Source organism: Sinocyclocheilus grahami, unplaced genomic scaffold (assembly GCF_001515645.1).
Source record: "Sinocyclocheilus grahami isolate Dianchi unplaced genomic scaffold, SAMN03320097.WGS_v1.1 scaffold466.1, whole genome shotgun sequence".
Classification (NCBI taxonomy): domain Eukaryota; kingdom Metazoa; phylum Chordata; class Actinopteri; order Cypriniformes; family Cyprinidae; genus Sinocyclocheilus; species Sinocyclocheilus grahami.
In genome coordinates, this window is record NW_015505645.1 from 110,676 (window position 1) to 128,026 (window position 17,351).

The 17,351-nt window shown below is 39.2% G+C and overlaps 1 protein-coding gene across 1 annotated transcript in view; it reads right to left on the reverse strand.

The window, feature by feature from the left end:
* LOC107553172 (mitogen-activated protein kinase kinase kinase 4-like) overlaps positions 1 to 17,351 on the reverse strand; it is a 33,497-nt gene that overhangs the window by 13,714 nt on the left and 2,432 nt on the right. Inside the window, exons 2-4 of the mRNA XM_016235305.1 lie at positions 3,803 to 3,978; positions 1,724 to 3,048; positions 241 to 498 (exon numbers count right to left, since the gene is read on the reverse strand). Coding sequence (XP_016090791.1) covers positions 241 to 498; positions 1,724 to 3,048; positions 3,803 to 3,978 — 1,759 coding nt within the window. The remainder of the gene's footprint in view (positions 1 to 240; positions 499 to 1,723; positions 3,049 to 3,802; positions 3,979 to 17,351) is intronic.

The window sequence follows — 17,351 nt, forward strand, 5'->3', positions numbered from 1 at the left end:
TCACATGATCCTTCAGAAATTATTCTAATATGTTGATTTGGTTCGCAATAAATATTTCTTTTGATTAATATTTTTTATAGGATAACTTTCTATTCTTTAATGAATATAAGCATATATCAAGAATAGAAAGTTTTAAAGAACTCAATTTATTTAGTCTTTACTGTCACTTTTGATTAATTTAACCCTCAAAAGTCTGAACAGCAGTGTATATTCAACATGTAGGTTTATGTAAGTAATGACCTGCTTGATGCTGAGCAGGGACGGTTCTCCTGCAGGCCTTTGCTCAAGGCGCAGTTTGAGGCACTCGTGAATAACATTTAGCAGCACACGGCAAAGCACCAAGAAGGCTGGCTGGAATGAGGGCAGGTCCATGTCCACCAGCTCCTTCCACGATACTCGTCCTGACTCCGCCTCCTCCTCCACCTGACCAGACACGTGACGAGATAGCTCTGGAAGGTAGTCACAGTGCTGCAAAGAATAACCCGGGACCGCTGACAACTAACAGGAACAGAGCAATGAGAACATGGACGTTGAAATTCAGTATTTGATTCTGGTTATGAACATAAAACAGAAGACACTGACCACAAAATATTGCAGGAATACTGGTAAGTAAGAATGAAAGACAGTACACTGACACCAATCCCTTACATGAGATATGAACATGAAATTTCACCCTCATGTTGTTCCAAACTTATATGACTTTGTTTTGGCAGAACACAGCCGCTACTTTTAAAATACTCAAACTAAATGAATAAATGGGACTGTCAAGCTCCAAAATCACAAAATAGCACCATAAAAGTGGTCTACGTGGCCCCTGTGCTATATAAACACACCTAACATACCTAAATGTAAAGTCGGCAAAAAAAGAAAAATGTGTTTTTGGTCTTTTTGTAAATGATTAATCCATGCATATGTTTTATTTTTTGACCTTGGAACATTTAATTAAAATGTGTTTAATCAATCTCAATCTTCTGATGAAAGGACAGACTTTTCTCTGGTGATGCATGCTGGACTTCTCAAAACATTTAGTTTGCATAAACCCTGCCCATTTCTTACAATCGACCGCAAGCTCACATTTAGATTTGCGTTAATCCAATCAACAACTGATTAATTGAATGAAGTCTCCATTTTACTTTTCGTTTTTTGTTTCACTCGGATGTATGTCACTATAAAGAAGAAAAGATCTGTTACTTCTGTCACATTGCAACATTATGTCAATCAGCTCAAAGTGATGTAGATTAATTTGTGCACAAAACAGTTAAAAATTTCAGATTATTATTTTTTTTTACAAATCTGCTGATGCAGTTCACTAGTGGAATGATTCATTCACCAACCTAACTGATCTAGTTCTCAAATTCACAGACTCAATGACCCATTTGCGGAGATAAACGTAAAGAGAATCATTTGCATGAGGACTATTTGACTCTTTTGGAGCTTTAAGATTTAGATCCCATTTATAGCAACTGCATGGAAGAGCAACCAGTACAGTTCCCCTTTTGTGCTCAACAGAAGCAGAAAAGTCATAGTTCTGGAACAAAATGAAAGTGAGGTAATGATGAAAGTATTCTCATTTTGGGGTGAACTAATCCTTCTCAGCTTCTCATTCTTTCAAAGTTGCCATGAAGCCAAAAGGAATGTTTTCCCATTTTCTCCGATATTCCAAACGTTCACAACCAAACTAACATCCTGCCAACATTCAGAAGCTCCACAGTTGCTCTCTCACCTCTTGAGCCGGCATGTGACTCAACAGAGCAGTTCTGGACCTCTGCAGTGAACGGTCCATCAGCTTGTGCAGTCTGAGGATCAGTTTACGGAGTCCCATCTGTTTAAGTGCCTTATCCACAAACGGCCTGTATATGGCGGTGGGAAAGTAGCAGGTCTCGTTGTCCCTCGGGAGGAGCTCCTCCTCTGACAGGAGGCGTGAAAACTTTGGCGTGGGGCAGGGCGACTGCTCCCCGTCGCTGGTCGCCTCACTCAAGGTCCTTTCCTCCCCATCGTTGTCAGCAGTGAAGGTAGCGGTAGACTCTGTCTCATCCTCATCCACCTCATCGTCCTCATTGCCATGGGAGCAGCGAGGCGAGGGGATCTCGAAGATGGGCCAGCCGATGCGGGAAAGGTCCCTGAGGCCCAGCACGGTGCCCATCACACGCAGCTTCTGATTCAGGTCCTGAGTGATGTTGAGCCACAAGCAGAGCGCCTGCACCCTGCCCTGGAAGTCTCGAGCCGCATATTTTTCGTAGTCCTTCTGCAAGGTTTGCAGGGATGGGTACAGAGCTTCCACCGACTCTAACAGCGACATGACACGCTTGACCTGATCGAAAGCTACCCGCTGCCTTTGCAGGTGCTCCCGGCACTCCAGCACTGAAGAAAAAGGAGCAGCGGCGTCGATCTCTCCCCAGGACGTGGAGCAGGTGCTAAAGCTAAATGAATCATTCCTGCAGTTGGTTTCGCCAGGACAGGAGTTGCTCTCCTCAACTGAGACACTGCTCTCAAGCCCGGCTAGGCTGCTATAGTCAACTTTGAAGTGCAGAACCTCCTTGATGATGTCAGGTATGGCTTGGCGGGCAGTGTACAGGTACAGGTCCTGCTCCACGACACTACGGCGGGCGTGCCAGGCCTGCAACTCTAACCAGATAACCTCATTGTTCTGGTCCATAAAGGCTGTGTTCTCCAGGCCTCGCTGCTCTTTCTCCTTCTTCTTGGATGACATGGAGGTGAGCTTAAGCAGCAGCCGCAGAGTCTCAAAGAATTTGAGGCGGTCTGCCGGACAGTCTGTGCGCGAGGTCTGCCGGTGGGTACGAACGGGCAACATGCCCAGGCTCAGGTAGGGCTTGCGGGGATCCATGTTTCTGGAGCCGATGGCACTGGTCTTGGACATTGGATCCAGCATGAAGGAGCCCTCGAATGTCTTCTTGCTGTCCCGCTGGTTGGAGCGCTGGTTGAAGCGCTGTTTCTTTTCCTGCTTGTAGCTGTGCTCTTCAGAAGGTTCGACTGATCTGGCTCCCTCACGTTCTCGTTGAGACAACGGGCTGGAGGAACACAGCTTCTCTGTTGATGAAAGAGATGAAGGTTGGTGACAGACGACCCATTTATTCCAATGATGTTACAAAAATTATCCTGTGATGTACTTAAATATACTTCTAAATATATTAAGTCTGTTTTTTCTTTAGTATACTTCTTGCATTAAATACAAGCAATATAATAGAACATTACTAAAAATAACGTGTTAAAATGAACAACATATTTAATGTACCTGGCCCAGACCTGTTCGAATATGCAGGGCGACGACTGACTGTGTGATGTAACCTATTAGAAGGCAGTTATATGCCCCTAAAATTCAAGATATGAGGGCAAAAAAATGCCCCTGGATGGGTTTTTGTCTTACATTAAATCATATGACATGAATTAGCAAAACCACACAAGCAGAAGACGAACTGCAAATGTGATATTGATTTTATACAACACTTAAATAAACAAGAAGTTAATATTGTGTTACATTTCAATATTCTCTGGTTCTGCTCAATTTCACAAAGGAAAATAGTTCCAAACAACTATTTTTTTATAAATTTTGCATAGTTGTTGCAGCCCTAGTTATTACTCTTTAATGAAATCTTCTTTTAATAATTGTTTTTTCCCCTTAATAATTAAATATCAGTGCACAGAGCTGGAGGTACAACGGTTTTCTTTATTTTCATTCAACATGATCTTAAGCGCTTGAAAGTCACTCCAGAATGATGGCTGTGACATCACTGGGGCCCTAACACCATATGTTTCAGAAATTTGCAATGTTAAGGGGTCTCACCTTTGCCCTTTGACCCCTGACTGTTTCTCTGGTGTTTGTTGGACATACGTTTCATCTGCCGAGGAGTGCGGGGAGGGGAGGTGCTGTAGAGTGTCTCCTCTTCCTGGCTGGGCTCGTCCCAAGACTCATCCACCTCTGTGTTCTGCTGGGGCACATCTTTGGACGAGTCCTTGAGCCTGAACAGAAATAACAACAATCCAAAATATGGGGTAGTCGTGGCCTAATGGTTAGTGATTGTAGGTAGGGGGAATGAATGACTAGCGCTTTCTTCCACCTTTAATACCACGATGGGTTAAATGCAGAGCACAAATTTCGAGTATGGACACCATACTTGGCTACACATCACTTTTACTTTTACTTTCACTTTCAAATATGAGTATGGAGCAGAACCTGAAGTGCAGCTTTGAGCAAACTTAAAGCTAAACCACATTTCTGTTATCAAAATGGAAGAATTTAAGAAAATAAATGCACAGCAAGGTCAAGAAGCTCATTATAAGGGACTTACAGTTTTTAAGAGGATTATAAATCGGAAGAGTTAATTCATCCCTTAGACAATGAAACAAACAAAAAAAAGGACTGATTTGCTAACTGGTGCAAAACTCGCCATCATGCTGAGACAAACTGTGTATGTAGGTGTATTTGGACACGTGCATGTCTGTGTGTGTGGGAGGAAAATGATATTGATACAGGGCCATTGTCAGGCAATGGCGGAAGGGATCACTTTCACAGTGGGGTCAGACTTTGGTTGAGTTAATCTGTTTCCACTCACAAAGACCACTCAGAGTAAAGCCAGAATCATCCATCTGCCCCTCACATACATAAATTCACCCACAATCCCCTAGGGAGTCACCAGCCAGCCCAAAAGTCCCCCCCAGACACCTGCTGCAGTGTATTGTGGTCCTCGTGCCAGAACATTCAGACACAGCCAGCCCGACACCCTGCACCCCACCGCTGCCGCCACTTAACATATGGATACCACCCCAAGACCCATCATTTACATTTAGCTGACTCACATCACTTAAAAAAAGCAACATTTTGGCACCATTTACTATGATGCACAAGTTTTATTGTGACTTTTCTGATAAAAATTTCAATTGCATGGCTTTTAAAAGCTTTGAAAGTAAAACTGTATAAATACAATACTAATGTTTACAAATTTTAAAATGACTTGATTGAACACAGCAAGGAGCCCTTAAAGCTTCTCTTTTGTTGACAACAGTTGGTTTATAAGTGTTTCTTATTAATAAGTTTCGGAAGATAGTTCCCAAATGCACATTATAAGTGACCCAAACTCACAGTAGAGATGACTTTATGAGGAGCAGCATTTTCTGCAATCCAAGCCGTTTTGAAACACTAAAAAAAGCCACCAGATAAATGAGCTGCTAGTGTTTAAAACACCACATTGCCATGCAGCACGTACATTTAATTAAACTGCAGATTTTGTGATTTGATAATCGCACTAAGCCATATCACGTTTTCAGCTACTGCGATCAATCGTGCAGCCCAGCCCTACACTTAAACACACTGCATGCAAACTGATCTGTCTTTTTTCAATAATGAGCACAGCATGACATGATGTGTCATGATTCAATGACATGAATTCTAAACACTTGACCACATAAGCAATAAGAAGGATTCCATAACTTCTACTTTTTTTCTCTCTGTGAGCAAATATGCACTGCTGGGAGAGTGACAGAGTGTTTGTGTTTGAAGGTGCAGCCCCGGGCAGAGTCTAACTGTGACCAAACCCTTCAGGAATGACACAGGAAATGGTGAAATCACCCAGGCTCTGGCTGTTTGTTTGGTTGTCATGACGTATCTCCATTGAACACTGCTTGAGCACTAGAGCGGAAAGGTCTAAAGAATTCCACCTCCGTACTATCACCCCACTGAAAGGCATCCAACATGCAGGAACACCACGGCAGCGCTGAGTGCAACCCCATAACGCACAAAAGCAACACAAGTTGTTGATTTATGGCTGCATATTCAGCTCAAGTCTACTGAATAGCTCGTCCAAGGTTATCATGAACAAACTATACAGCAGTGGAATGTTACAGCCTTTCACGAGGGCCATAAACAGAGCTGACCACATCTGCCTCGCTGCAGTCAAGAGAGGCCAGTGAACTCTGACCCCATCCGCCGCTGCCGCCACTTAACATATGGATACCACCCCAAGACCCATCATTTACATTTAGCTGACTCACATCACTTAAAAAAAGCAACATTTTGGCACCATTTACTATGATGCACAAGTTTTATTGTGACTTTTCTGATAAAAATTTCAATTGCATGGCTTTTAAAAGCTTTGAAAGTAAAACTGTATAAATACAATACTAATGTTTACAAATTTTAAAATGACTTGATTGAACACAGCAAGGAGCCCTTAAAGCTTCTCTTTTGTTGACAACAGTTGGTTTATAAGTGTTTCTTATTAATAAGTTTCGGAAGATAGTTCCCAAATGCACATTATAAGTGACCCAAACTCACAGTAGAGATGACTTTATGAGGAGCAGCATTTTCTGCAATCCAAGCCGTTTTGAAACACTAAAAAAAGCCACCAGATAAATGAGCTGCTAGTGTTTAAAACACCACATTGCCATGCAGCACGTACATTTAATTAAACTGCAGATTTTGTGATTTGATAATCGCACTAAGCCATATCACGTTTTCAGCTACTGCGATCAATCGTGCAGCCCAGCCCTACACTTAAACACACTGCATGCAAACTGATCTGTCTTTTTTCAATAATGAGCACAGCATGACATGATGTGTCATGATTCAATGACATGAATTCTAAACACTTGACCACATAAGCAATAAGAAGGATTCCATAACTTCTACTTTTTTTCTCTCTGTGAGCAAATATGCACTGCTGGGAGAGTGACAGAGTGTTTGTGTTTGAAGGTGCAGCCCCGGGCAGAGTCTAACTGTGACCAAACCCTTCAGGAATGACACAGGAAATGGTGAAATCACCCAGGCTCTGGCTGTTTGTTTGGTTGTCATGACGTATCTCCATTGAACACTGCTTGAGCACTAGAGCGGAAAGGTCTAAAGAATTCCACCTCCGTACTATCACCCCACTGAAAGGCATCCAACATGCAGGAACACCACGGCAGCGCTGAGTGCAACCCCATAACGCACAAAAGCAACACAAGTTGTTGATTTATGGCTGCATATTCAGCTCAAGTCTACTGAATAGCTCGTCCAAGGTTATCATGAACAAACTATACAGCAGTGGAATGTTACAGCCTTTCACGAGGGCCATAAACAGAGCTGACCACATCTGCCTCGCTGCAGTCAAGAGAGGCCAGTGAACTCTGACCCCATCCGCCACTGGAGTCATTGTTGTAGCCTGCAGCGCTTCATTGTGTGCGAGCGACGCGTGGACCAAATGGTCTCAGCATCTAATGGCTGGCTGCAGCCAGTGATAGGATTAGGAAAGAATGATATTGCTGAAATTCGTAATGTTTTTTAATACTGCTGACAATACTCAATATGCTAAACAGACATTTTTAAGTATTTATTCAAAAATCTGAATTAGGACTGAATTAAGATTCTCTATATTATAACATGCTCACTGGACGTGGCGGAGGGCACTCAAAAATATGGTCCTGAGCCCCATAAAGTTTCCCACTAAATGAACACGATCAAGTGCAAAATAAAGTGTACAACTCTTTATAAGGACTTTGCAGTTCAATTTGCAATGTTAAACATTTTCTCCCCAAAATCAATTCAGCAAGTATGCTTTAAATTGATCAAAAACAAATTCTAAGTTTAAGACACATTTTATCCTTTTAAACTTTCTATTGATCAAAGAATGCTGAAAAAAATGTATCACTCTTTCCACAAAAATATTAAAGGCTGGGTAAGTGATTTTTTGTTATTCTGGTTGAAAGTCTCTTCACATCCTTATAGCAATCACTAAGTTAACTGGTCTAAATTTATTTATATGTATTTATATCGTCTGTGGAAGGCGTAGGACCATAAAATGTTTGTCAACATATGTATTTGCATACTTCCGAGCACCCTTTTCACGCAGATATGATACGTCATCAGCACGTTCCGTTACGCCATTGCAGACCGAGCGAGAATGGAAGGTGTTATTATTGTAATATTATGCGCTTTGTTCCGTAATGTTTTCTCACCGGTGAATGAGACGATGTAATCTGACAGTGCTGCATTTAACCCTGTTGCTGGTTAGCCTCTGATCTACCTGTGCGTGTTCATGTGTTTTGGATGCAGCGTGGCTTTGGAGAATGATTTGCAGGGAGGGGGGGATCCTATGGCGCTTTTCCACTACATAGTACGGCACGGTATAGCTTGCTTTGGCGCTTTTCCACTGCACAGAATGGCACGGCTCACTTTCTGGCGCTTTTCCACTGCATAGTACAGTTCACTTAAATAGTACCACCTCCGATACTAAAAGTACCCACCCACACCGATACTAAAATGTGACATGTTAACACTGCAGGTCAATACCAGCTTCATTAGATTTGAGACACGAGACACCAAACCACTGCAGTAGAGGTGCCGCAACTGGTCTATAATCCCACCCACTTTCAAGCGATACTAACTGCAGTTGAAAAAGCAAGCAAGCCGAGCCAAGCAGAGCCGTGCTGAGTCGTACCACGCAGTGGAAAAGCTAGCTTGCTATTGCTAACCTCTCCGAAATCACCCACCCTACTTTTAAGCAGCACAACTAGGGCTGCCCTCGACTAAAGATTTTTCTGGTCGACTAGTAGACGTTCATTTTAAGCATTAGTCGACTATTAGTTGCACTTTTATTAATAAACCAAATAAATCATAATAATGAGCCTTTAATTGCCTACATAGCCTAATAAGCGCACACAAACAAAGGCTTGCCACAGCGCACCGGCAAATATAATAATTATGAATGTGTTAGGGAAAAACAGCAAGTACACTGCATTAACGTTTTAATAATTTATTGTTACACTAGTGCTTTCTGTTTTCGGTTTTAGAGATGAAGTCGGGGACACGGACTCGGCATCTCCGCAGTATGCGCCTGTATGCATGTTTCATACGGATTACATAATCTGAGAATATTTGTTTTTTATTTGAATTGGTTCATTTAAAAGTTTCACTCTCTATAGATATAATTATCATGTCTGTAATAAGGCAAGCATACACGGAGTTTCAAAGTGATGCGCTCAAGTTCGGTGACCGTGATTTCACCAAGTACAACATGTTCCTGGATCAACATCCTTGTTGATCCTGGAACAACATTCCAATCAACCAATCAGAATTGAGATATAACTTTTCAGGAAATATATGTTTTAGGCTTACAATCAGGGTTAGGTGCTTCTACACCCTTAATAATCAGCTATCATTTCCCACTGATTTTAGGAATAAATTATGGGTAGGATTAGGTTTAGGGATTGGGTTAAGTCTATATTTTTGGACAATAATGTTGATCCAGGATCATCAAAAGATATTGATCCAGGAACATGTCTTACTTGGCAAAATCACGGCGACCCTCAAGTTCACAGAGTGCGAGTTGGGAGAAAGCACATCCTGTTCGCTTTAATTATTTTACAAAAGCGCAACGTTTCGTTGTTATTCTGAGTGCACACGAATAAACGTAGAGTCTTAACAGATACAAAAGATGCATTAATCTTATCTGTATGACCAAAAATGACGAAGTATTTTAAGATCAAATGATCGCACCGGCGCCTCCATCTGTCATGCAGTAGCCCAAGCGCGCTACTGTTCAGCTTCCACACTCCGCACAAACAACGTGAATAGCGCACTTTTTTCTAGGCTAACATTAGATTGAGCTGCCATGTAAAGTTGCTACTACATACATATTTCAGATGATAAGCCATATTTGAGGTCGATGAATGTTAGGTGAGCATATGGATGTCCTGCCCGATGTACTATATTACTGCATAGACCAGCCGTTAACGATTTGTCCGTCACGGACTGCGTGATCTCGCCACTTCGTCTGGAATTTTTCTTTCTTGCGACTAAGTGACTAATGAAATTTTGGTCAACCAAGCCTCTTCTCGTCGACTAACGGTTAGTCGACTATTAGGGGGCAGCTCTAAGCACAACTGTTTTCAACACTGATAATAATAAGAAATGTTTCCTGAGCACCAAACAAACATATTAGAGTGATTTCTGAAGGATTTTGTAACTGAAATCAGGCTGAAAATTCAGCTTTGCAATCACAGGAATAAATTAAATTTTTTTAAATATTCAAACAAAACATTTCCTTTCTTTTGATTTTGGGGCAAAATATGAGCTGGATATTTCTTGACAGTTTTCTTAAGATTCACCCTGGCAAATAAGGAGGTTGACAAGCAGATAAGAAGGAAATGTATTTGATATTTTTCCCTTCGGTGGAAACATGGACTTGTAATTAATATAGGGAGAGAATGAAAATAAATGAATCGTTTTTCAAAGGATGTTCACGGTCGTGGCCAAAATCTAAAAGAACATCATGTCACAGACAAAACAAAAATAGTAAGCCACGCCGCAATCTTTGAACCACGTAACTTTGACATAAGGCCTTGTGAGCAATGTTTTGTTACCGCTGGCATGTGCACACACACATTCACACACTTCCTTCTCTAACAGCAGACAACATCCCTGCTGAGCCACTGGCTGATTGATTGAGGCCCTGCAAGTCACATGACCACCTGATTGGGCACTATCAGTCACCACTGACACAAGACAGAGACGCACAGCATTTATTTGAAAAAATAAATCTTTTGTAACATTATGTCTTTACTGTTATTTTTAGGGCTGAAACTATTCCTCAAATACCTCGAGTAACTGTTTCAATATGGTGGGTAGTTATAATGTCCCTACGTTAGCTATGTTTTGTGAAAGACTAAACGCCATTGTGCATAAAAATACCACAGAAAGAACGTTAGTCAATATCACACGAGGAGTGCCAGTTTTCACCTCTAAAATCAGCATGATTACAAATGTGATTTTATTCAACAGTTCAATAAACAAGAAAGTAATATTATGAGACTTACTATATTGCCTGTTTTTGCTTTATTTTGCCAACAAACAAATTCCAAACAGCCACAGCGCTGTTTTGCATCTCTGTGAAACATGACGGGCATTGCAAAGATGAATTTTGTTGATTCTGATTTCATTTGCTTGGTAACTGATTAAATGTAAGACTTTGACTCAAAAGATGATGCACACTTTTAAAAAAAACAAAAAGGCTTTATAAATGTAAAAATGCAGTTTAAAAATTGTGTATGGTCTCTTGTTCTTGTTCCAAGTTACCTTCCTGTCCACTGATTTTTTGCCTCTCACAAAAGCCACAAAGCCTTCCAAGAAGACAGTAAAGGCTTATGCCATGCCTGAGCTTTAGTTAGGCTGAAACTTGAAAGTTAAGTTGCACGACATAAATGCAATATTTAGGTATTATTATTATTATTTTTATTACTATATTTTGATTTATGCCTTAGTTTTAGTTTGTACTGTTTACCTTTTTTAAAGTAATGTGAAATTGATTTTTGTATTTTTATTTATTTCTTTTTATGATGTATTTGTATTTTGAATGCAATTTGGCAATTAAATAGGTTTAGTTTTCACGATTATTAATGTATGCAATTTCAGCAATAAAAATGGTAATTTTTCTAAAAAGAAAACAAATTAATTGTTTATTTTAAGAGATCCATCTTATTATCTCTTGTATATTTAGTATTGCGCTTTAATAAAGAAAAATTACTTATCCGATTACTCGATTAATCGATGGAATAATCTGTAGAATACTCGATTACTAAAATAATCGATAGGTACAGCCCTATTTTTGATCAGTTTAATGTGTGCTTGCTGAATAAAAGCATTAATTTATTTAATTTAAAAAAAGCTCACTGACTGAAAACCATTAAATGGCAGTGTGTATTTACAAAACTATGCAATTACAAAAAAAATCATAATAGCAATTACATTACAAAGATCGAAGAGATTAATTGATTATTAAAACAGTTGTTAGCTGCAGCCCAAGCACCAAACTTACATCCATATGACCTTATCCCACAAGCACTGGAAACAAAATCCAGAGACTGGCCTGTGATGTTCCCTTGAATGTATTTCTCTGAGCTCATGTCGTCATGCAATTAATATTCAATATTTCCTCATAGACGTGAAGTGTAATGATTCTGGTTTGGATTTTTGCATATGTGGGTCTGAGCCTACAAAGAAAATTAAAAGGTCAGGTGTGTAACTTCTGCATCATAAGCAGCACCAAATAAAACTGTGAGCCGTTTGTTTGAGCAGCCTTAATGAGAAGAAAACACTGTTTAAAATCAACCTTATTCGCAGTTCTGTTTGGTGCTGGTGTTTTATTGCAGAAATTAAACATAAGAGCTTTTTATCATTTTCAAAATAGTTATTGTGTGAATATTCATAAATGTAAATTGAATTCACTTTAAGCTACTTTGGATAAAAGTATCTAGAAATGTGCAAATGTAAACTGGTTTCCATGGCCTGTCAGAATGCCCTACTGCACACAGTCAAAAGCATTGCACTCAGGCCATTACTAAACTGTATTACCAAGCCTATCAAGATCCAGAGTGACTCTTTCATTCCTGCACATTTTCCTTATTGTGAAAGCAGCACAAGTGCAGCACTTTGAGGTTTCGGTTTTATTGATTTGCATCTTCCATATCACAACGTACACGCACTTCCATGCTAAGAATGTATCTGCATTCTGCAAGAAAACACATTTTCTATAATTGCATGACTCAAACTGGATAAAGGTAATGGTGCTTGTTAAGTTAAAGGTTGGCCTCTTAAATAAGATCTCTATAGGCACAAATTAGATATATGATTCATTGCTATAATTGTAGACTATACATCTTATGCATGGAGTGACTGATGTTGGTCGTGGATGAATGAAGTGGATAATAGCACAGTCACATTATGAAAAATGAGTTCCAGGAATGCTACAGCAGACTTCCTCTAATTTTAAAACAAGCTACTTCCTTTGCTCTATTTCCCATCACTATGCCACAGATTTCTACAATATCATTTCCTGAGTCCACATAATGACCATTTGAGGCCGCAAGGCAGAATGACTTATGTGTGTGTGTGTGTGTGTGTGTGTGAGTGTGTGTGTGACATTAAGACATGAGCATGCGGAGCAAAATGGAGTGATTGTTGCATGAGGGACCAATGAAAATCCACCATCACAACGTACACGCACTTCCATGCTAAGAATGTATCTGCATTCTGCAAGAAAACACATTTTCTATAATTGCATGACTCAAACTGGATAAAGGTAATGGTGCTTGTTAAGTTAAAGGTTGGCCTCTTAAATAAGATCTCTATAGGCACAAATTAGATATATGATTCATTGCTATAATTGTAGACTATACATCTTATGCATGGAGTGACTGATGTTGGTCGTGGATGAATGAAGTGGATAATAGCACAAAGTCACATTATGAAAAATGAGTTCCAGGAATGCTACAGCAGACTTCCTCTAATTTTAAAACAAGCTACTTCCTTTGCTCTATTTCCCATCACTATGCCACAGATTTCTACAATATAATTTCCTGAGTCCACATAATGACCATTTGAGGCCGCAAGGCAGAATGACTTATGTGTTTGTGTGTGTGTGTGTGTGTGAGTGTGTGTGTGACATTAAGACATGAGCATGCGGAGCAAAATGGAGTGATTGTTGCATGAGGGACCAATGAAAATCCACCAACCTTGTCTAGCCGATACCATTGCATTGAAATCTCAACATAAGCCACTATTCTAACCTCCACCCCTAGTGCACACCCTCTTCGGACAATTGAAAGCATAATGGAAGGTATTACATGAGAAACTAAAGACTGTTTTGGGAGTAGCTAGACAAATGATCGCTTTGGGATGATCTGTGTTACATCTCGGCACGTCCTTCCTGAAGACACGTTAAACAGAAGACACAGTGGGCTGAAGCTCTGCTGGGCAGAGAGATGCAGGTGCTTGGCCAACATACAAACCAAAAATACTAACCTTGCAACCAAAATACCACATAGAGGATAGAAATATCAGAAACATGCATATAAACCACAAAAGCATCATGTGTGGCTTCAGAGCACAGCTGTGTGAACTACTAGGGCTGTTTGGAAAATCCCATAATTAAAACATTATCAATATTATTTTGACAGTGAGAAAAAAAAAAACACTTTTTATTTGGCTAGTAGGTCAATTTTGTGCAATCCCCTTATGTCACAAATGCCTAATTAATTTTTTAAATATCATCATCTATATATTCAATATCATCTCTTTTCTAAATTTTAATTCAATTCATTTACCTGAATCAGCTGTTCATTCAAATTATTCAATTCAAAGCAACTACTTGTTTACATCATTTATGCAAAAATATTTAATGAAATAACAGCATGCGATTTTGCATGCTTTCATATGAGTAAATAAGGTATACTGCTGTTTATTTAATATTGCTTTACGTTATTTTTGCAGATATGAATGAAAAGTATGCATATGTTTAGTGAAAAAGTATGAAAAGCGTGGCTTGATTATATTTCATGATTGCATTTATGTTTATTCCATATCGGTTTCACAAGCGGATACCCTTGGCAGATAAGATTCAGGATTCCATAAATACAAACAATATAATAAACACAGACATTTCATAAAATTCAACATTTATATTTTGTATATACAATAATCCATAAAAGATTCAGTTCCATCTGGGTCCATCTTACAAACCATGTCCTGCAAAGTTTGTCCTGATAAAAATCATTGTCTCATGACAAACAACTGAACAGACCAAAACATTTGTTTTACTTGTTTTACACGCTTTAAACAATTAATCTACTTGGTAACTATGGCTGTAAGGGAGAAACGATGTTTCTCATAAAGTCAGATAAATCGTGGGACTGAAAACAATCTGAAGCACTGCACCATGGACTGTGCAAAGAAATAAATTAATGAGATCCAGCCATGGGTGCTTCCAGGACGCGAGGTCAAAATTCTTTTAGTGCACACATCCAGGAATTGAGGCATGCTTGTGGTCATAAATGAACAGGGATGGGGATTTACAGCATGCTACACAATGATCTAAAATAGAGGATAGAAATATCAGAAACATGCATATAAACCACAAAAGCATCATGTGTGGCTTCAGAGCACAGCTGTGTGAACTACTAGGGCTGTTTGGAAAATCCCATAATTAAAACATTATCAATATTATTTTGACAGTGAGAAAAAAAAAAAACTTTTTATTTGGCTAGTAGGTCAATTTTGTGCAATCCCCTTATGTCACAAATGCCTAATTAATTTTTTAAATATCATCATCTATATATTCAATATCATCTCTTTTCTAAATTTTAATTCAATTCATTTACCTGAATCAGCTGTTCATTCAAATTATTCAATTCAAAGCAACTACTTGTTTACATCATTTATGCAAAAATATTTAATGAAATAACAGCATGCGATTTTGCATGCTTTCATATGAGTAAATAAGGTATACTGCTGTTTATTTAATATTGCTTTACGTTATTTTTGCAGATATGAATGAAAAGTATGCATATGTTTAGTGAAAAAGTATGAAAAGCGTGGCTTGATTATATTTCATGATTGCATTTATGTTTATTCCATATCGGTTTCACAAGCGGATACCCTTGGCAGATAAGATTCAGGATTCCATAAATACAAACAATATAATAAACACAGACATTTCATAAAATTCAACATTTATATTTTGTATATACAATAATCCATAAAAGATTCAGTTCCATCTGGGTCCATCTTACAAACCATGTCCTGCAAAGTTTGTCCTGATAAAAATCATTGTCTCATGACAAACAACTGAACAGACCAAAACATTTGTTTTACTTGTTTTACACGCTTTAAACAATTAATCTACTTGGTAACTATGGCTGTAAGGGAGAAACGATGTTTCTCATAAAGTCAGATAAATCGTGGGACTGAAAACAATCTGAAGCACTGCACCATGGACTGTGCAAAGAAATAAATTAATGAGATCCAGCCATGGGTGCTTCCAGGACGCGAGGTCAAAATTCTTTTAGTGCACACATCCAGGAATTGAGGCATGCTTGTGGTCATAAATGAACAGGGATGGGGATTTACAGCATGCTACACAATGATCTAAAACGTCAAAACATCAGTTCTGCAAGTTAAACAACTATACAGAAGAATTGCTTGCTTGATAGCTGCATGCAGAATAACCAATGACATTACTGAATAAAATACGTGCTAAATATTCCAAAGTGTTCGACTTGACCTTAAGTCACCACACAAGCCCAAGAAATGCATTCTTGACACACTAAGCAATCATCAACCAATAAATGCCATGCAAGCTGATTTTATAGTTCACCTCATAGTGGCCCAGTTCATAAGAACTGCACAATAAAAAGAAATTAAAGTGCACAACAAATCTCTGATATCGCATTCTAAACAAGTTATCTCTATCTTTAACACTTACCAATGAAAGCGGTTTATCAAAAAGAATTGCTAGGAAGGGTGGGGATAGCAGGAAAAGAGACAAAACAAGGCATTCTTGAGAAGCTGTCGCCAGGCATTCAGGGCAAACTCTTTTGGTGACGTTGCGTGGGGTCATAAGAGACAAAACTGCAATAATCCATAAAAGATTCAGTTCCATCTGGGTCCATCTTACAAACCATGTCCTGCAAAGTTTGTCCTGATAAAAATCATTGTCTCATGACAAACAACTGAACAGACCAAAACATTTGTTTTACTTGTTTTACACGCTTTAAACAATTAATCTACATGGTAACTATGGCTGTAAGGGAGAAACGATGTTTCTCATAAAGTCAGATAAATCGTGGGACTGAAAACAATCTGAAGCACTGCACCACGGACTGTGCAAAGAAATAAATTAATGAGATCCAGCCATGGGTGCTTCCAGGACGCGAGGTCAAAATTCTTTTAGTCCACACATTCAGGAATTGAGGCATGCTTGTGGTCATAAATGAACAGGGATGGGGATTTACAGCATGCTACACAATGATCTAAAACGTCAAAACATCAGTTCTGCAAGTTAAACAACTATACAGAAGAATTGCTTGCTTGATAGCTGCATGCAGAATAACCAATGACATTACTGAATAAAATACGTGCTAAATATTCCAAAGTGTTCGACTTGACCTTAAGTCACCACACAAGGCCAAGAAATGCATTCTTGACACACTAAGCAATCATCAACCAATAAATGCCATGCAAGCTGATTTTATAGTTCACCTCATAGTGGCCCAGTTCATAAGAACTGCACAATAAAAAGAAATTAAAGTGCACAACAAATCTCTGATATCGCCTTCTAAACAAGTTATCTCTATCTTTAACACTTACCAATGAAAGCGGTTTATCAAAAAGAATTGCTAGGAAGGGTGGGGATAGCAGGAAAAGAGACAAAACAAGGCATTCTTAAGAAGCTGTCGCCAGGCATTCAGGGCAAACTCTTTTGGTGACGTTGCGTGGGGTCATAAGAGACCAAACTATGAAAACAAAACATTCCACTGGGCTTATCAGCTAAAACCTTGTGCACATGGCAGTGAGCAAACAACACTTT